Source organism: Corvus hawaiiensis, chromosome 1 (genome assembly GCF_020740725.1).
Source record: "Corvus hawaiiensis isolate bCorHaw1 chromosome 1, bCorHaw1.pri.cur, whole genome shotgun sequence".
In the NCBI taxonomy this organism is placed as follows: domain Eukaryota; kingdom Metazoa; phylum Chordata; class Aves; order Passeriformes; family Corvidae; genus Corvus; species Corvus hawaiiensis.
In genome coordinates, this window is record NC_063213.1 from 68,391,743 (window position 1) to 68,413,489 (window position 21,747).

Consider the following 21,747-nt stretch of genomic DNA (forward strand, 5'->3'; position numbering starts at 1 on the left):
AGTAATTAGTGGGACTTCAAGTCAACATGTCATTATTGTGGGGGAGATAGGTTGACTTCTCTTCCTCTCTCTACTTCCATATATCTCAATCTTCTTTCACTTAATTTCATAGGTGAATAGTGACATTTTTTACACAAAAATGGAGAAAAATGGAACCCAAGTGGTAGAAAAAATTGACACAACCCATATTGGCCAGCTGATTGTGACCAAGGAAGTTGGAGGTGATGGAATGATGGACATTACTGCGGAGTACAAGTTCCGAGAAGGTAACCTGAAATGGGCTGCAACCATATGGATGTAGACTTATCTCAGTCAGATCTTGGATGATGACTTGGAAATCTCTGTCACCGAAGGAGCTTCATGAACAGCTGCCTAAGTGCCCTCTGGAATTCTTTATCTGTAACTCCATCCCAGAAACACTGCAGATGCCTTGATCTTAAGGCACAAACAGAGCACAGACTTTGCTACTCAGAAATGCTTTAGACTAAGTAAGTTGTAGTGAAAATAAAGGCTAGTCATGGAGCAACTCAAAGCATTCAAAACAGTTCAAGGCATTCTGTACACATGTTTAGACATTTCTTATTCAGGCCAGAGGCTCACACAGAGTAAACCAGTGCAGATGTATTAATAGGAATTCAGCTACATCAATTTGTCTGATATGGCTTTAATAGCAACTCCCTTGGTAGCTGTGAAGTTCTCCCACTGCTAGTGTTACCCCAGGAGGGTTCACTGTCCTCATCCATTCCTTTCAGCTACTACAAACCATGGAAGACACACCATTGTGATCGGTAGGTGGGCCAATGCTGCACTTCCATTTCTTTTCTAAATCTGGTTTTCATTCATTCCTAGGCTCAGATGAGGAGAGACTGGCTCTCGAGACTGCTGTGATGTATGGTGTTAAAAAGCAAAGTATCCAAGATACCACATACCAGCCACAGACGGATGTTGAAATGGACTTCCAAGCACAAAAGGCAGTCCTTGGCAATGACTTTAAAGTCACTATAACTTTCAGGAACAAGAGTCGCAACTCCTACACCGCTACTACCTACCTTTCAGGCAACATAGTGTTTTATACAGGAGTCACAAAAAGTGAATTCAAGAAACACTCTTTCAGTGCAAAACTGCAACCCTCTTCATGTAAGACTTGCATAGTTGTTTTATGTGTTATTAACTGCTAGGTTTTTCCTGTGTTATTAACTGTCACCAATTTTTCCACCCATGGGTAGAGTCAATTCTAGTAGCTATGGGTAGGATATTCTATTGGGTATCAGAAGGATCCAGTCCCTATTTTGGGCAGGATACCAGGATCATTTAAAGCTGAGGCTGTTTTCTTCAGGCTGTTTCTCCCTGCGTAATGCTCTTTTACACCAAGCTGCATGTCTGGGAATTGTTAATTTTTCTTATTTAGTACAAAAGAAAGCAAAGGAGCACAGGTATTAAGATGCAAGGTATTGTTTTTCCTTTGAATTCCTTTATTTTCCTAGCAGCATCTCAGCAAGTGAAGGGGAAGTTCTAGTTCCACAGGGTGTCATGTACAGAGACAAAAAGGCGAATTTTTTGTCTTATCTGGTAGAAGCTGACAAGTTCCGAGTAGATTCAAGTGAATATCTGGCTTTGGAGGACTGTGTGATTCAGGATTTTGTATTTACAGTGATCTAAAAGGTTTATATATAATGAGAATGTGCCATGATAGAACAGAGACATTTGTCAGCTGGGCAGGAAACCCAAAGGTGAGTTATCTTTACAGTTACAGCATTCACTTTTCCTAGTGCCCTCTGGAATGCGCTAGGGAGATCATGCCTCCCACTTCTCATCAGAGAAGCAGTTCCTGGCAGACTAAGTCAGGAGGCTGTGGGCAGGTTTTTGCACTGCTCAAAGTAGAGAAGAGGGATGTTCTCCTTTTTTAACTTGGACATAATCTATCTGTTTCCTGTCAGCCATTGCAGCTGCAGTGTATTTAGGGCCTGCTGTACTTCCAAGTGCTACCTAGCAGGCTCAAGCAACAACTGACCGCCAATCACTTGTTCTCCTGACAGGCCTGTGTCCTTGGTCAGTACTTCCAGCTCAGCAAAAGTAGTGAGAACGTTGTCTTACAGAGGCGAAGTAGAGGATCCTCCACTTGAGTTCCCTGCTCAGAGAGTCAGCAGCCATGACTTTGCCTTCTAGGCACTGCTACTGGGCAAATCAATCTTTCTGAGCGCAGCAGGAAGGGCAGGACTTTGGGACCCCGAAGGATGGGCCTCCTGAGCTGGGTCTGCTGCTGCATCGCAGCAACCCTGGCTGACCTCTGAGCTTTCTGTCTTGTCTACCTCATCCCAGCTCAAGAGACACTGTGAACCCTCTTTCCTCAAAGAGGGCGAGTTTTGTCTCAGTGAGATGCCTCCATGGGATCACCATTCCTATCAGGCCACAAAAAAGCCCACCTCTGCTTTCTTCCTAACTTTGAACCTCATCTGAAACTGCACATTTTATTTGGAGCTGAAATATATTCTGCAGAAAATAGAAGTCCACTGATAAGGATCTACTGGTGAAGGTTAATAAAACTTCTTCCTCTGGTCTGTAACAAAGCCCTGAGAGCTGCTCGCTGATTCTTTCTAACTCCCTGGATCATTTGCAGGGGGCCTGGAAATGGGCACTGAGTTGTTCCAACATATGCTATCAAAACACAGTGTGAGGGTTTATAGTGACTTACATCAGATACTGCAAAACTTTTGGAGACTTGAATAGGTACAGTAAAAAAATTCAGTTTCAATAGCCTTGGTCTAAATTCTGTACGGCTTCTTTGATGAGGGAAAATTCAGTCATCTTGTAGGAGAAGTGCAAATACCTGCTACATTTTCTGGCTGTGATTTGTGCTTGGTTCCAGGACTTATTTATGTCTGCTCTTGCATCAAAGGTCTGTGTAGGGTATTACTACCTAAAATACAGCTTCTGCAGTGCTTTGAGGGTCACCTGGCTCATCTCTGCAAGAAATGAAATGAATAGATGTTTAAACATCACTGAGCATCATAATTCATTTTTTCTAATTTAAGTAAATGCTTTGAAAAAAGCTTCTTGAAATTGTGCAGGAAACTCTGAATCAAGTGATGCTGAGTGAACACAGACTGGGGAGAGGCACCTGAAAGAACAGAACATGTATTTTTATGTATGTGTACCAAGAGTAAGTCCCCATCACTGCTTCTGGCCAATGAGACATTTTTAATGTTATTCCCACTTTTCAAGGTGGAAACTTGCTTATATCTGAGCTACAGTCATCAACTTGTGGGGCACTCTGTCCTGCAATAGGACAAAAACTCCTCACAAATTACACCATTTCTGAAGGTGATACATGAAATTTGAGCATGAATTCTTTCACCTTTTCCTTGGAAAGAAGTATGTGTGGAATCAGGAATAGTGTCTGAGCAGGTGGGCAGTGTGAAGGGAGGCAGTGTGATTATCTGCAAGTGCATGAGAACACTCTGTCAGGGGTGTAGTGGGAGAGTACCTTCTGAGGCACCCAAGCAGGATTTGTAAGCTTTGTTCAGGGCAAGAAACACGTGTGTGTGTATGTGTATATGTGCATGTGTATATGTGCGTGTACACTTGTGTGTATACACGTGTGTGTGTATATCTCTATATATGTATGTATGTATATATGTAAATACATGTGTGTGTTTATGTGTATATATATGTGTATGTATATATACAGAAGTAGCAAAGAATTACAAAGAATTACAATGCAATAAAGATGCATTGAAGGCATTCTTCCAGCCCGTACTACTAAAAGAATGAAGCAAACTAAGTTTTTAAACAGGAAACGAATGAATGCTTTTCAGAATAATGATTAAAGGAATTGTGTGGGTTGAAAACATCTTTGAGGATTTCAATAGCTTAAATCTTCCAGTGCCTTCAAAGGTGCTCTTGCATCTACTGAGTTATATTTAGTTTTCTCTTTTTTTTTAAAAGACGGTAAGGCAACTCAGTGTTGTGTCTCCCTTGGCTTTCCCAGATGCAGTAAGTGGTACTGGCAACTTACCAGCACAACCAGTGCTAAGGCAATGGAAGTCTATTCTTTTTTTTTCCCTGCAGTGATTAAATTGAAACAGAAGAGTTTGTCTTTTCTTCCATTGTAAAGTAAATTTCTCTTGGTTTGTAACTAATTATTTACTTATTTAATTCTCAGATGAGAAATACCTTGCCTGATTTATAATTTACAGTTAAGGGTATTATGGGAAATTCTTTTACACAAGATAAGAAGTGAGAGGGAGGAAGAAGGAGCACATCAAGTCAATTTAAGGCTGGCCTAGTAAATCCAGGTCAGGTGGCCACCAAGGGAATAGCTTTGAAACCAAATCAAGGAACTGGTTTTGATGTGAGCGGATCAAAAGAGTGAAAAGGGGTGAATGTCATTTACCCAACTGAGTTCAATTATCTCAGTGTTTACAGTGTATGTCACAAATACAATACAAATAATGGATAACAGTAATCATCATAGGTAGCAGATGGGAGATCTTGATGTGTTTACTACAGTTATAATGAATGTTTATAGAGAGAAGAGCTCCAGGTCTATATATTTTTCCTGGTCAGTTCGTTAGCAGGTTTGATTCTCTGCACCAAATTCTCACACCATTGTTGGCCTGGGAATTGCAGTTCAATATAGTTAAAATTAATGATTCCCTGCTTCTCAACTGTCTAGCCTACAGGGACTTGTTCCTTCCAATAATTATTGTCAGAGAGCATGTGAACGCTCTCTGGAGGGCATGCTGGTGACAGGAAGACCTTCTTGCTAAATTTCACAGGCAAGTCCAGTGTAGAACAAAGGCAGACATCCATTCATGTCCTGGAGAGCAGGTGATCTCCCAGATAGCCTGCATGGGTTCACATCCCCAAGTTGCTGCTCTGGTGGCATCCCTGTGCCAAGAAGAAAGGCAAAGAAAACACAGGAATAAAATGAAATAGCAAACATTTACAGGAATAACACTCAAAAGCTGGTTTGGACCTTTGTGCCCAGTAGATATGTGTTTCCAGCCTTCCTTCTCACTTATTTTGTGGTAGCACCTAGAAACCTTCAACAGTCACCTGGGCCCATGCTGAGGGTACTGGGCAAAGGCTGTGCATAAACCCCACCCTTGGCCCTGGGAGCTCACAGCCTAAATGGAAAGAGGGAAAAATTAGAGGGAATATGGTTAAGTAAAGAAATGAAGTTAGTTTAGGGGAAAAAGATCAAAGCCGTTCTTTGACTCATAGTTCACCTTTTTTCCAAGGCACTCATGTAACTGGCGCTGGCCATGATGGGAGGAACAGTTAGTGATTAGATTGCTTCAGATGACTTTTTTCTTTCCTGTGTCTCCCCTCAGCCAGCTCTTTTGACATTGTGATCAAATCGAGTGAGTATATGAGTGACCTGCTGGAGCAAGCCTCCTTTCATTTCTTTGTGACTGCACGGATCAATGAAACGGGGAAGATTCTGGCCATGCAGAAGGCAATAGTCCTGGAAATTCCCACCCTGCGGATCAAGGTAGCTCAAGGGTGTGGTGGAAGGGATGGCTGTTCTCTACAAGGCTGTCACGCTGAATCGTGGGGTGGAAGAGTGTATGTGTGTGTGTGCACATTGGAGTGTCTAGCAGAGACCTTACAGAGCAGTGGCTAGCTGGAGTGTGTGAGGGTGTACGGGTGCATTATATAATGTACTGAGTGTCCCTACACTGAAAAGACAGCCAGACAGAGGCACTGGTAGTAAATACTGCAGTGATCTCAGTGGAGGAAAGAGGCGAAAAGATCTGAGAGAGCTGAAGACACTCAAAGGGTAAGAGAGATTACTCACTCAAGTTCTTTAACTACTTCAAAAGTCTGTGCTATTTAAATCAGCACAGCACAGGGGCCTCTTGCTGAAGAGTGAGGAACACTGCTGTTGAAGTGATTTTGCTGGGAGAGCTTCTGCAGGTATTCTGGAAAGCTTCTCCAAACTTCAATGGGCAGCATTGATTTGGGACAATGTCTTAGGATTTCAGTGCTTTGCTGCCACTCTGACTGTACTGTCAGTGGTGTACCCTGAAAGCTGAAGCATTTCTGCAGACAGTGGTGTGGTACCCACGAAAATGGAGAAGAGTAATGCTTGTGATACTACAAGGAGCATGTGTTGTATGGCAAAGACAAGGCGGGGATTTAAACTTCTCAGTTCATAACTGAGCGTCCAAATAAATTGCAGTTTTCAAAAGCACCAAACCTTCATCTGCTTTCAACGATGGAATTTGGATCTGCTTTTTTCCTAACACTAGAAAAAAAAAATCAGAACACCTGTTCAGGAAGCTTTATATAAGCATGAATACAGCTTTGTAAATTCAGGACCTCGAAAAAAAATCTAAGTTTATCCAACTTTTCCCCTCTATATATTTACTTGAACCAGTGCTCAGGTTTCCATATAATAATTTATGTAGCAACTGCAGCCTTATGCAGAAAAAGCTTTTTAAAAAACATGGATCAAAACTATGGCAAAATTTGCCAAAAAATCTACTCGGTTTCATGGTCTTCAGAAATACCATGATGTTCTGATCAGGTAATTGCATTTTTAAACAAAATGGTTTTGGTTTACTGAGCATTCTAGAGAGGACGTAGACAAGACAGATAAACTCTACTTCAAATACCTATCTTCAAAACCCAAATTTTAAAAGTAAAGAATTCTTTCAATTCAATACTTAAACAGAGCATCTTATACATCATCTCAGATGTTCAACTTCAAAATAATTTATCCTCCCTGCTGTCCTGAAGAAAGGATTTTTAGCATATAGGATAGGCTGTTGTCCAAAACCTGTGTTTTCTAGTCAAACTAAGTTTCTCTCTTTTCTGTTTCTTTGTGATATATGAAAATACACTGAAATTTTAAAAGCTAGATTTTTTAAGATGTGTGTGTGTGCATGTGTGAGCAAGTATTGATAGAGGAAATGTTGATTTATTGCTTTTTAAAGAAATTTGAGAAAGTTTACCTGTTTAGTTTTCTTGTCAAGTTTGTTCAGTGAACATGACTGGCAGACCAAATTTCTTAATGTGAGAGTGAGAAAGAAGAATGAAAAATGTATCTCCCTCATGTCTTTGGATACACCTTTGATCTTTCTCTGTTGATCTAAGCAGATTGTCAGACTCAACAACTGAGGAAATTACACCATATTCTAACCTTGAGACCAGCTCACAAAAATAGGATCAGCAAATACATATCATGGTCTCAGCTGCATGTGTGAGACTTTGGGATGATTTTGAAGCACACCCAGTGATCTTAAATGGTCAATTGAAATAAGGAGGATAGAAGATCTCTAATCGGGCCAAGACTTCCAAAAATGCCACTGATTTCCTTTCGCACATTCAGATGGCCAAATGCTGTTGAGAGCTTAGATGTATCTCCTCCTGTACTCCAGTCATTTCATTGTTTTTTGGCACAGAGCAATCCCTTAGACCAGAGTCTATGCAGCTTTTTGCAAATGTCATACTTCCTTAAAAAACCACTTTAAATTTATTGACAAGATACTTGTTCTTCTTAGTTACCATTCTCAAGGCCCTTTAAATCAGTTGGTGGGCCATGAAGTGGGCTGGCAGATCTGCCAGCCATAAGTTGAAAACCCTTTCTTGAGCAAAACAAATACATATATTCTGTGAGAAATGCTGAATTTTCAGGGGGGTGGAGAATCCCAAATCCCCATACATGTAGCCTTTGTTTAAAAACACATTTGTTTGGAAGTTTACTATTTTCCAGTGCAAAATGTACTGCTCTTTTGCTTACATAGAGTTTGGAGGAAAACTGGCCTTCAGGCCTCCATAGAGCACACAGGCAGGGTTATAAAGCCTTCAGAGCATGAGAAGAGAATGCAAAAGCAAGGGGAAGATGGGCACGACATTTTTGAGGGTGCAACCACTGTAGCCTACTGTTTCTAACTTAGGATCTCCTCTGGAGCTTATGTCCTGAGCAGATCACTTCAGTGCTGCTGAGGAGCCTGAGGAGGGGGGCAGAGTCTGGGAGAGAGGCCCCCTCAGCTGGACTCACCCCCAGTTGGGCCGTCAGCTCCAGAGCTGTCCATGCAGATTTCTGGTTTTCTATGGAAATGAGGGCCTGCCTCTTGATCTGCCATGTGGTTTGAGGGAAAATTACAATGGGTGGAAAAATGCGCAGTGGTACCTATGAGCCCAGCCAACAATTTTCTTCTCACTCAGCTTCCTTTGCCTCATGCTGTTTCTCTGTGTGCTCCATTCTTCTGCCTTGCCAGTACTGTGTATCTGTTATTAGGAGTTTCTGGTGCATTATCCTTTCCTTGTCTTGCAGACCAAAGGTGAACTGGTAGCTGGTAAAGAAACGTCCGTGATTGTAGAATTCACCAATCCTCTGAAACAAACCCTGGAGAACGTCACACTCCGCCTCGAGGGACCTGGTGTGCTGAGAACAATAAAAAAGCAGTTCGGGTAGGGAAGAAAGCACAACCAGCTGGGAGTTTGTCCCCTGCCTGCTCACAGTAGGAGCTCACAGGAGACACTTAACTGATGCTGTGCTGAGTAATTTAATTCAAACACTCTCTCTGTACTTTAAAATCCAATACACAGGGGAGCTATAGGTCTCAACAGTCAGTAGAAGTCGGGCTATCCAGAGAGATTGTGAGAGTATTTCATCTGTTCAGTACCAGGGTTGGAGGAATGGGTAGTGTTTGTAGGTAGCTGCTAGCATAGCCCAAGTTTACTTTTTCACTGTATTACATTATTTTTAGCACTTGACAATAGCACCTACAAGCCGCTATCACAGAGAGGAAGATTTATCCTACGCTTGAAGTGTTTACTGCCGCTCACTCAGCGTGTGCAAATTGAGTCCTGTGCTGTTTTTCGGAAAGGGCTTTTCTCCGCTCATGTTAATCATGATTATACAAGAGGTTCAGGTACCTCAGATGATCTTTTCAAGCTTATGTCAAGACACAAAATGTGTGTTGTTTGCAGAGCCTGCTGGCATAACTGTGGCATGTGTGTGAGCACACAGCTCCCCCCAGTAGCTCCACTGCACAGGGCTGCCCTGGCATACAGGTGTGTTCCCAGCACAGGGCACTCCCAGACCTGAGGAAAAGGAAAGCCACCTTCATTATTCTCAGCGTCACACGTCACGCTGACACCATGATACCCCTACGCTAAGCAAGTTGTAAATCCTCTTTCCATTTGAGTTCAGTGTTATGATCTTAGCATTAGCCAAGGGTATATAACGGAGAAACTTGGAAAATTTTGAGGCTATTGCTTACTCCTGGGCATCTATCTGTCTGGGCTTAGTATCTATCATTACCTGAGCTGATGGTCCCCAGGTGTGTGCAAAAGGAGTTTGAAAAATTGCCAGTGCTTCAGCAGCTTCATAAATTGTCAGCATCCTCTGCAGCCGGCAGGGGAGGCCTGAGCCTGACTACGCCTGGGACAAGGATAAAAAGATCAGAACCAATCTCCAGAGTGGAGCTGATAGAAAAATGACTGTGAAAGGGCAACATACTGTGTTTGCTTTGTGCACATGGTATGTCACAGGTGCTGCTGAGCATGACTCAGCATGGTCCACAAGAGTTACACAAGTTGTAGCAATAGCCATCATTGTTGCCCAGCCGTGCCAGCCTCCCCTGTTGTTCTGCATCCTTTTTGATCCAAAAGCTGCTGTGGACTGCCCTCACCTTCAAGGATGCAGAAATTATCAGGTGCATCAAAGGCACAAGAGTTACGGGAGAAAAATGACTCATGGAACACACGTCATTTTCCTTAGAGTCACCATGTTTTCCCCTTTTCAGTAATGCCCTTGGCAACATTTAAAATGGAAATGGATCAGCTTAGTCATTTTAAGATTTAACTTCTCTGAGATGAATGTAGGATGCAGGTGATACACACAGAGGACAGAGCAAGGGGCAGTTGTAGTTTATTTAAATAATAATCACATTTGTCTCCATGCATTCAAAGTGATAAATGGCTCCAGTGTGGTGATGGCTCAGCATATTATACAGAATCATTCATCACTGAGTTCTCTCCCAGGAAAATCAGATCAGGGTAGCTTTACCCCATTTGCAAAGAGAATTAAACACATTCTAGGCTTTCCCCACCCTTCCAACATTTCCCTGTTTACCAGGGACTGTTTCATATGGGGTGGAGCTATTACAGTTCTTTGTGGGGAAAGGTTTTTTGACCTCTGTGTACTTTTAAGGTAGCTTTTCTGTATCACTTGAGCAGCTCCACAAAACTGGTCATGTGTGACCCGGCTGATACAACATTACTCTGGCAATGTGACGGCCTGGGGGCTTCAGTCTTGACCATTCATAACGTCTATATATCGATATAGATATTGATATTTAGTTATTAGGCTCAGACAGATGAGGAGCATGAGTTATGGAAAAGCCTGTGGCAGCAGCAATTCCTACGTGGGGCATAGTCTTTGCATGACAAATGAGAATTAACCAGGCAGTGATGGATAGCACTAAAAGGATTATAGCCAAGCATACTTTCACACTAGCAGGTAAGCCATTTTGGGTGTTTCTATATGTCAAAGCTAAGCTAGTATTAGCATTTGTAGTGAGAAGCAACTTGTTTTAGAATTAGAACAGTAGAGAGGCAGGAAAAGGTAGGTTTGGTTTCCCAGCACAGCTATTGTCTTCCTGCATGTACACACACACACACACACACACACATACACATATATACACACTCACACATATATATATGTACTGAGATTATAGCACTAGAAAACAAGGATGGTAGTGCTACCCTCTCTCACTGGAGTACTGCAAAGCTGTGGCCTAAAAACATTAATCCTTAGAGAATCTGGCCCCCCAACTGCTCAAGAAGTGCTCAAGAAGTCGGCACAGCAGACCTGTAGAATAACTTCTTCACTTTCCATTCAGATAATTCCTTGCAGATAATTCCCATAAACTCTAAAAGATATTTTACCTTCTTCAGCATTTGAAGTCATTGTTTTATCATGATGCCATTTTAGGGGGCATCTGGTGGATGCAAGCCAGCCAGCCGAGGGGAACAGAACCTCTCTCATTGATAACAAAAATAAAAAGAGGGAAAACACTTGCTGGAAGCAGTCTGCACATGCTCACATCAAAAATATGACCTTCCTCTGCTTGTTTTTTCTAAAACTGGGTACATGCCCCAAGGTACCTCTATCTGTATATGCAAAATGCAATGCAGTGCCATGTAGAGATATCTAAGGTAACCTCTAAGGAGCTGGAATACCTGTCATTTTACCAGGGGCAGGCTTGCACCGAAGAAAATACTCAGGTGGGAGGATTCCAGGCTAGCTCATTTAGAGCTAATTAAGGTTTCTTGTCTTGTGGCAGCTTGTGCTAAGCCTGGGCAGACATTTCTGTCCTGACCCTGGCATAGGACATGGCACCTGAGAACCAAATCCTACCAGATGAGAATTTGAAACAGTGACTGATTTACAGGCTTGCTTTGCTCTCGCTTTGTTCAGTTGTTTTCAGGACACTGTAGCCACATGAGATAAGAACACTGCTTGAACTCATAACCCTCTTATTTAATGCTGAGGAAAAAATCATTCATTGTCATAAATAGCTCCCCACTACACTACTTTGTCCATTGGTTCCTTTGGAGCAGTTGTATCCCAGCATCCCCCAAACACAATCAATCAACCAATCAATCAATCAAAAAATATCAGCCTTCAAAATCTGCACAGAAAACCTTGTGAAAGCTCTGAGAAAACACAGAAACCCAATACTTGAGGCTGTCCATGCATCTTAATCGTAGCAAAAAGAAAAATTGAAAATCAAGAGCAGTGGAGAATACTGTTGTTTTATATATGAGTTATCAGGAGTCATAAATAATGTAAAAGAGTAACCACCAGCAGGACTCCCAAGAATACTTTGTCTTGTTTGTATGGACATGAAGAAGTCATCTGAAGTGGCTGCTGAAGAGATCTGCTGATGTTACCCCTGTGGCAGGGTGGTTCAGGGTAGGAATGGCAGAGGGGTTCAGCATCTCATCAGCCCTGCATAGGGTTCACAGGGAATGACCTGGACACTTCATAGCAAGGACTTATTTAACCATTTAAGGAATCACCATCAGGCTATAGGCTATAGTAAACAGGAAAAATTGAATGATAAATTAGAAAATATATATGTTAGCTATAAAGAAGGTCATTCTGAAAGTGATCATGAGAGGAAGTGACAGAAAGCAGAAGAAAATGGATTCATTTCACAAATTTAAAATTAGCCTGGAGGAAAGGCTAGACAAGACTTTAGGAGGGTCAGTTCTGAGGAATAGAAGATAAGAGAGTAATTTATATAACACTTATGAGGATGAGATAAAAGATTTGAGACATGTTATACTATCCACCTTCAGTTTCTTCAGTTGTGTGTTAGGCTGAGAGCACTGGCTGACTGACCACAATATTGAAACTTTTCTTTTTTTATTCAGGAGAATCCCAATGAACTCTACATTGACCTGGGAAATAAAATGCATCCCAATGAGACCAGGTTTACGAAAGCTGATTGCAAGCCTGAGTTGTGATGCTTTGAGGCACGTGTATGGTGAGCTGAATGTCCAGATTCAGAAACCATGAGCCAAGGTGCTGCCTTCTTCTCTCATTTAGCTGTATTTCAAACTATCATGGTATGGGGTGGCTGAGGGAGAGGTATGAATCTGCTTATTGTTATTTTTGTCATCCTTGTGCTGAAAAAATTTGATAAAGCAAACTAATTGGTATGACTGGGAAGAGCATAAAAAAAGCACCTGGATGCCAAGTGATTTAAAATTAGATACATGTAATTAAAGGCAATTCTAGGTCATCTTATTCCTGTAGTTCACTTGTATTTATGGTCCTCGGCATTAGTGCTGCAAGGGAATTTGAAAAGCTCCATTCGCCACAGTAATCTGAACTTTAGTTTTAATTAAGGCCTGATATTTCACTGAAAAGGGAAGAAAAAAAATAACCCAGTGTTATAAATTCTTAGACTGAATTACACAGAGCTATGGTAGATCATTCAGGCTGCAATAGAAAAAGGTATTTCTAGCTAAAGGGTCTGCTTTATCTTACAAATTAATAATGTTCTGATTCATGGAGAGCTCACTTCGCTGGAAGCATCTCTCAGGATGTTTTATCTCTAGAATATTCTCAGCCCCTTGTTTCGTCTTGCAGCTTCCCTATGCTGTTTCTCCTCCTCTTTCATGTGTGCAGGCACCCACACATACTCGCTTCATAGCCTCATCCCACCCCGTATGCTGTTGATATGTTGTTCCTCTACTTTGCTGGATGAAAATCCAGAGTTTTTCTGCCTCTGGTCAGAGTTTATCACACAAAACCTGCATTTGCTGGTCATATCTCTTGTGTATGATATGTTCTCTCCTCACCCTTCTCTGCCTTTTTTTCTCTCCTGAGCCCACCATGTAGACCCATTTCCCATGAGTATGTCAGGGGTGTTTGCTGTCCCACAGCAGTCCAGGCTGGCAAATGGGATGAAGGAAAGCAGAGTGGAGCAGGGAGCCTGAGGGTCTTCTCCTGACAGTCCCACAAGCCTAGCCAATACCCTGCACTGGAGCTGGGTGAGACTGAAAATATCGGTATGAGTTTAGATTAAAACATGCCTGAAAGTTTCCAAGAATCATGGCTAAAGCAGAACGAAGATCTGTAACATGAGTAACCCCAAGAATACAGAAGGATAGAAACTCATCTGGGAAGGGAATAAAGATGTATCCTGAGAGTCAGAAACTTACACAAGCTGCAGCAACTCCTCCCCTCTGGCCACAGTGTCCGTAAGAGCATATTGGGTATTAACAGCACAGGGGAGCCAGCTGAGCTTCTAAACTTAAAAGAAACCTCTTGCTCTTTGAACACTGGGGCTTTACTGTATGGCCGTGTCATTTGGTGGTCTCAGTGAAAAGCAAGGGAGATGCCTTCCCTTCTGCTCCTCTTGTTGCTACACATTGCCCATGGTACCTCCTGCAAAACCTACAATCAGCTGTTAAAGTCTTGGGAGAGGAGAAATGCAGCTGCTCTTTTTACTGAAATGTGGGGAACAAAGCAAAAATTCATACCACCTCATATACTCTGGGAGTACCCCAGGATCCAGGAAACCAGGCTTTTGGGGGCTTTCCCTTCAGACATGGACACACCTTCATTTTATACAGCTTATATGACCATATTAGAAACTTTGCAATGTCAAAGTCTCCCATATAAGTCCTGTGGGGTTGAAGAGACTGAACAGTGTGTTGCCAGTGCCAGGTGACAATCCCTGTTAGGTAATTAAGCAGTCTTACCAAGGTCTACATCTTCTAATAAAATTATCCATTTTGTGCTCTTGCATATAAACCTGCTTTCTATTCCAGACATTTTATAAATACGGTGTAATAAGAATTTAAAATAAAGCGTGTCTGATTGCACTTGTGTGTTGTGTTCTGTATTTTGATCAATTATTTCTACATAGTAGACACGAGCTGCTGCATCTTCATTGCAAAAATTTAAAAATTCACTTCTGAGCCATGCTAATAACAGTGTCTTTTTTGGTGCTAAGGAGAAAAACTTATATTTATTTAAATGGAAAAAAAATTTACAGGCTCAGTTTAACTCTTTGCCTTTGTTTTTCCTTCTGTTTCAACAACTGACTACCTAATGAATTGGAGAAGGTGATGATTTCCAGAGAACATCACTAGTGCCAGGAAAAAGAATCCCTGGAATTTGCTTTAACTTGTCAGAGACCATTAAGGCACCAGTTTTCCCCTAATGAAACCTTACCTACATCCCATTACTAAGAAGTGCTTCTCTCAGCTAAGTATTTCAGGACTTTTACTAAGAGACATTAAGCTGAATGACCTTTGCCAAGAGACAGGAAGTATTTTTATCTATAGTTTGTAGGCGGGTATATTGAAGTGAAGTGATGGCTGAGAACAGAGACCAGGGATGTCCACAGCCCTTGGCACCACCAGCCCACTCACTGTGTACCGAGATGCTTACAAAAACCTAAGGACAAAATGAGGATGGCCTCTAGGATTTCAGCCACTCGTCAGCCCCTGCATGGACTGTCACATGCAACACAGGTAAAACCTGACTGGAGAAGCAGGGAGTGCTGTGTTTGCACTTTATGTACACACAGGGTGTGATCAATCAGTAATGAGGACAGATTGGCAACCTCAGACCTGGAGGAGCTCTGAACCTGAGAAGAGTTACAGAGTTCAAATTCTTCTGCTGAGTGTCTTTTTTGAGTGGGCTGAACTTTGGGTCCTCAACGCAGCTATCACAGGTCAGAGATGCACTCGGGAGGAAACAGTCCAAACCTAAACCTCTACTTCCACAGATCTCACAGTCCAGCAGCTCAGAGGTGCCAAATGCAAACAAAAGTCACTCCTGAAAGCACACCTCATTTGTTACCAACTTGTTACATCCAAGCTGTGAGGCAGGTTGCTCCAACAGCCATCAATTTGTCACATTACAAATCTTGCTATGATCAAAAGGAAACACACCTTACAGGTGGACTGGGAAGAATATATCGTTGGTCTTGTTAAAGATAATCTAATCAGAGAATTATTAGTAGCTGAAATAAATAGGATGGAATTATATTCTTGTATTTTTATTACAATGATAATAACATTTATAGTCCCAATTATATTAGTGTAGCGGGTTTGGTTTGTAACCAGGCAGAAACACCAATTTAGTGTAGTGGTTTGGTCCAAAATACTCATTACTGTTTACCTTCTGTGGGATAAGAATTAGGAGGAAAGCAAAGCAGGCACCAAACTTGAAAGAATATAAAGAAGTTTATTAACAGACCTAAAAGAAGAGGAAAAAAAAAATCATACCACACTTTCAGGACACTTCACCTCCCCCCCCCCCCCCCCCCGCCTCCCTTCTCCCACTGACAATGTAAAAAGACAACCCTTGAGATGTTCAGTCTGTTTACCACTTCCGTAATAGCCTTGTTCAGTTCATTTAGGAAGAGGAATCTCTCTTGCCCATGCTATGGAGGAATTATCACAATGAGACAGCCGCCCGGGTTGGTTCTCTGCTCGCATCATATGAGAGTCCCTTCCCACGACTTGCAGCTTTTCCCACAACTGCTTTCAAGGGTCCAGTCTTGGGCCACTGGGGTACCATTTTAAGGTTGAGCCGTTCAGAAACAAAAGTTCTCTTCACCCATCTCTGGGAGCATTTCATCTCTAAGAACAGAGGCCCTTCTCCTTCCCTGGGAGCAAAGGGTCCTCCTCACCTTCATCTCTAGGACTATCTCTGGGAGCATCTCTAGGAACTGAGGTCTTCCCCTTTCCATGTGGAGCAAAAGTCCTCATCGCTTCCATCTCACCCTGTTCAAGTTCTCATTAAATTACAGCTGCGTCAGCATCTGCCTGTCTCAGCGCAGATGCTTTTGCTCTCAAGTACAAGTTGAACGCTCCACCCCCCATGCCTTCATGAAATTACAACGGGATACTCTGATATATCGTAGCTTTACAACAGAATTTCAGCTTTAAGCATCTCCTCTTTCTCCTCCCTCAGGTTTTCAGCTCTTCACAGCACTAAAAGGGTTAATCTCACCCAGGCCTTGCAGCTGGAATGTCACTTATCACTGTTGCTCACATGATGTTTGCTGGGCAGCTGTGGGCAGCTTTCGGCTGAATCTTGGCAGCACTGGAGAGGGGGAGCCGAGCTGTTCCGGCTGCCCACAGCAGGGCTGTGGGGGGGTTCCGCAGGTGGAACAGGGCCCATCAGCTCCAGGATGGCCATGGTCTGGCCCGGCCTGGCCCAAGCAGGGCCTGGGCCGGCCCCGCCAGCCCCCACACGGGGCCCATAGCCACCTGTCCCAGCACCAGAAACGAGAGAGAGCTCTGCCTGGGATGTGTCTATTCTTAAGTGTGGATCACAGAGGTGGTCACAATTTTAAGTGGCTCAAAGAATTGTCCATATTCAAACTGGCCAGCTTCTGTCAGGTCATAGAGGAGCTGTAAGCACCCCTTTGCAAGAACATCACTTCTGGGACTATGTTTCCTAACCCATGACAATTAGGTAAAACTGGCACACAAACTTTATAGCATACTCCACTTTCTCTGCTTTTTTATGCACCTCTACACTGCCCCTGTGATGTCTTCAGTCTGTGTGGGGGTGTGTGTAACAGCAAGTCACCAGTGTCCCAGCTCCTCCACCAAGCAGAGTTTGATATCAGTGGGGAGAATTTATCTTCCTCTTCACTAGGATAAGCACAACAGAAAATTTCTTCCTTGTCACCCTATGATACATCAGAGATGATTTTTACACACTTCCTAGTACACTCCACATCTTGTTCTTTTTTTATTGGTTCAGCTTCACAGTAGATCCTAATTTGCTACATGTGATGCATTTTACGTGTGTTGGGTACTCATTGTTTGGTCTCCTTTGTTGCATCTAGAATTTGTCTTACCTACCTCCTAATGTTGCACCCTTTGACAACCACTTACTAACTACTGTTGAGCTGTTTGTAGCCTGAGGCCTCCCATATCATCCTACACCTGCACTGAGAAGGCCTCAGTTACCATCCCATCCAAATGAACCTTTATGCTGCATTTTATTTTGAGGCCATAAATAGTTCATTCTACACAGAATAACTACCTGCTCTTACTGTCTACTAGTTACAAAAAGGACGTACAACAACAAGCATTTCACCATTCAATTGGATAAAGCACAGCAAAAACTGAAAGAAAGCCAGTAGTAGATACTAGGTCATTAGAAAATTGCTCTTACAGGTAAAAAGCTTGACAAGCTCCAATGCCTGTGCTGCTAGGTTATCACCAAGGTGTGACCTTTCATAAGCAATGACAGCATCTGATTTGTGCACCAAAATGAGAGAATGTGACTGAGCATTAACTTTTCTAGTGACTGATACTACCAGTGATCACTGGTTTGAACTGAAACTAATCAAGAAACACTCTTCCAAATCGGTGACACACCTAGCCCCCACCCTTTTCCATGGCTGGGCACCGTCCTTCCTGCTATGCCCTTTTCTCAGCATATTGCTTTCATGTTTGTCCTTGTTTTTCCCAAGGAGAAGGCTGTGGCTGCTGGTGCTAGCTTCTGAATTTGAGTGATGGCACAACAGAGGGAGACAACCAGATCAGAGGAGGTGGGAAAACCAGAATTAGTATCGCTGTTATGAAAGAGGAAAGTCTAAAGTGTACTGTAAGTGTTAATGGAAGGAGAGGAATTGTCATGTATATTGGAGCTGGCATGATAGCTGGATGAGTAAGGGAGAGATGAATGTGCACTGTGAGGAGATCCAGGCTGGGCTCGGCCTTTTCCATAAGTCACCTACAGCCCAACTCAAACATGGTTGTGCCTGTCTGGTCTCTGCAGGATTAGTCTGGGAATAAAAGGGACCCCTCACAAATACTCATGCAGCCCCTGCTTGGGTTTTGGCTACCACAGAGCAGACACAAAGCCCTGGTGTATGCTGGAAGGAGCACCGCTCAAAGCCACACCACCACGTAGGCAGGATGTAATGGATGGGGAGGGAAAGAGGTCATTATGCAGTTGCCATCACCTGCAGCTTGCTGTCTCCTGCAGCCATAATCCCGGCGTATTGATTGTGTGAGAGTTTCCTCAGAATCCCCTAACTTATGGAAATGGTATAGATCAAGCTTTCAAGCTGGAAGTTATAAATATATCAGCTTACTCAAAAATCTTTTGAAGTGGATCCAACAGCAGCCAGACTGCTGAGAATTTTGTACTTCCAGGTGTGAAATGGGGGACACCCACAAGGTGATGGGGGAGGAAGAATGAGCACTCTCACTATCTACTAGCTAACTATTTTTTTCATTGCTGCCTGAGTTGTGAGTTATGAATCAGAGAACTGCGAGTTGGAAACATCATGAATTAAGTGATGAATCAGCGAATTGGCATGTTAGACTAATTTGTGCAAGGTTGGAAGTGTCTGTTTTCTTTTCTAGTATGTTCATAGAATAGAGTTTAATTTACAGAGTATGTTTTTCTGTAATTTCAAGCAATCCAAATGCATCATGACAACCTTAATTGAAGGAGTGGGAAACATCTGGTCTAGTGAAAAATGTAGTAGCAATGAGTGGTGTTGCAGATGCAAGTATTTTACTTATGCGATGGGAATATCCTGGTTGGGTACAAATGCAACACAGAATCTCTATTTAGTAGCTTTAGTGGCTCTTTCTTTTGTGATCTTTGAGACCTTCGTTAGATTTTGGCTTCTACCAAGGTGCAATTCCCGGGTGTGCTACCAACAGATACAATCAAATATTTCATGTTTACTTTGAACCTCATTCTCCCACTGACCTCCTTTGATATCACGTATCCCTTGCTCTGGGAGAATCAGAGAGACCTTCTTCCCTCTCCAACATGTGACCTACAGATTCATAGACTTCTGAACTGCATCTCATCCACATCACATCTTATTCAGATTTAGGAGTCCTACCTCAGTCATCTTGTGCACGGAAATTCTTCCATGTTCGTGATTTGTCTTGTTTCTCTCCTCTGAACCACTCTCAACATTATGTCACTTTAAGCACCATTAAAACACAGCAGTTTCAAGCATCTGCGTTTTGAAAGGACACTGCTAATGAGTGACTGACCTACCTGTGCAGGGAAAATGTGGGTCTCTTGGGACTCAGATTCATTAGGTTAAACCTGGACTGAACTGTGGCTGAAACAGATTGAAAACCTGCTCTTGTTGCAAGATCTGTGCCATAAAGGTCGAACACATTTTGTGCTTTTGCATGCATTGTTTCATTAAATACAAGTGTGACTGCCCTTGAAAAGACCATGATCATCTTTCTACAGCAGTTTACTGACAATAAGAAGAGCATTAACATTTGAAAACCAACTGATTTTTTTCCTCACTATGCAGATTCATAGGATTCCGAGATGCTCTTAAATGTTATCTGCATGCTGCTCTTCTTCAAAGTGAATATGTCTCAGAATCTCAGTGGTTGTATGGTGCTCTTCAGGTTGTTTTATCTGATTACAAAATTCCTCTGCTTGGAAATAACCTGCAGAATAGTAGTGAAATGCTGCTGTGAAATTCAGACAGAAAAACCTCACAGAGTAAGGGGTAAATCTAGTAAGCTGTAGCTCAATTTTAATATTCTTCATCTATATTTGCATTAGTGAGGTTTACAGGAACAGATATTTAGAGTGAAGCCACTGGCACTGAGTTCCCAACAGCTACACTGTATTTTGGAGGGTTATATTAGACTTGCCATCTCTGGTCTCAATGGCTGTGAGCCCTTGGAGAGCCTTGAACACACTCTTCGATTCCATCACTCTTCACTCTTCAATCAACTCAGACAAAACTGAGCTGATCAATGTGTGCTCTTAGATCACTGTGATAGGAACTAAAACACTGTAAGCTATTGCTTCAAAAACATGTTCCTGGTCAGAAGGTGTGAGGGATGGTCAAGAGCTCAGCATCTGTGACAGCTGCATGGCAAAGACCTGCCTGGGCAATGAGATCTGAGAGCATTGAAGCATTCAGTATTTTTCTGTGTAGATGTATTGGTCCAAAAGTTCTCACACCACCACTGCTCACTCCAACAGGAGGTACAGTAAGTGCACCTTCAGAAGTAATGGTAGGAATGCTTGGTAGTCCAGCTTTAAGGAAAAAATTCTCTAGTGTCCCACAGGTCTGGTTTTGCATCAGCAGGAATTGGTGGTGCTCTCTCCAGAGTAGAACACTAACCCCGTGTGATCCCTGGAATTATCTTTATGCTTATCTAGCTGTATCTGTGCTTGTACCAAGACGCATGCTTTGGGAACTGGTGTCCTTTTAACCAAATGCTGTGTACTTCACTAGTGATGCACACTGCATCCAAATCCCCTTGGCAGCTGGAAAAGTTTGCCCTGCTACCTTGCTGTTTGCTTAAAAGTTTGTTGGGTTTGTTGTCCTTGAGCTAATTTAGGGACTGTTATAAAGATGATGTTTCAAAGCCTCTGCTGCTTAAACAGTTTAGTTTGTAGGAAGACATTTTCCTTTACTAAGATAAGCTTTGCATAGGGCCATTACAAACCCCACTGCAACATGCTGATGAATTATTTTCTGCCTTTCAACTGGTTTAAGTTAGGTAGCCACAGTTTTTGCAATATAAAACAATACTTTGTGCTCCAATCAGCTAGTTCTGGAGGAGCTTTTAAGTAATAAAACCTATTCCCAAAGCTCTGTTGACCTCATCAGCATTACTGGTGCCCAAGAAAAAAAAATACCTTTGTGTTCAGAGACTCAGCATTGGGGAAGTGTCATCATCAAACTGCAAATTAACTTTCATCCAACTGTGGTTACAATTGAAAGTATGAGGTTAAGCGAATGGGAAAAGCCACAATTTTGAGGAAAAGAGGGGAAAAAACGGACTTCAGACGAGGGGTGTAGGAATTTTAAAAAGTAAAAGAAACTCTACATGTGATTTTTACATATTTAGAAATTGAGTGGCAGGAAACAAATACAGCGAGGGACAGTGTTGAGGGAGAGAGGCAGAAGAGGCTGTATCTAGAACAACACAGACACGACAACAGGCAAACTGATTATGCCACTTTCTGAATCTGTAATTTCTGCCACCAAGTGGATCTTGGTTTCTTTATATCACTGCTCAAACAAACAGTGGTCAAATATCTCTTTTCCTGCAGCAGGAAAGGGACTTTATGGCTCACATCCCTTTTGGGTGCTTTTCATCCACAACAATTTGTTCATCCTATGGGTCTCTTTTGCACAAAACCTGTACCTAGAAAACAGGTGCTTAGAAACAAAGCATGGACTAAACTAATGATGATGGTGGGCCACAGCTGCA

At 42.4% G+C, this 21,747-nt stretch overlaps 1 protein-coding gene across 4 annotated transcripts in view; it reads left to right on the top strand.

The window, feature by feature from the left end:
• The window catches only part of F13A1 (coagulation factor XIII A chain), a 61,341-nt gene extending 46,974 nt beyond the window's left edge, over positions 1 to 14,367 (top strand). For all 4 annotated transcript variants that reach the window (XM_048309847.1, XM_048309839.1, XM_048309834.1 and 1 more), the window contains exons 11-15: positions 113 to 266; positions 850 to 1,137; positions 5,337 to 5,497; positions 8,288 to 8,424; positions 12,406 to 14,367. In XM_048309847.1, the coding sequence (XP_048165804.1) occupies positions 113 to 266; positions 850 to 1,137; positions 5,337 to 5,497; positions 8,288 to 8,424; positions 12,406 to 12,550 (885 nt within the window). In that variant the 3' untranslated portion in view covers positions 12,551 to 14,367. The remainder of the gene's footprint in view (positions 1 to 112; positions 267 to 849; positions 1,138 to 5,336; positions 5,498 to 8,287; positions 8,425 to 12,405) is intronic.
• The last annotated feature ends 7,380 nt before the right edge of the window (positions 14,368 to 21,747 follow it).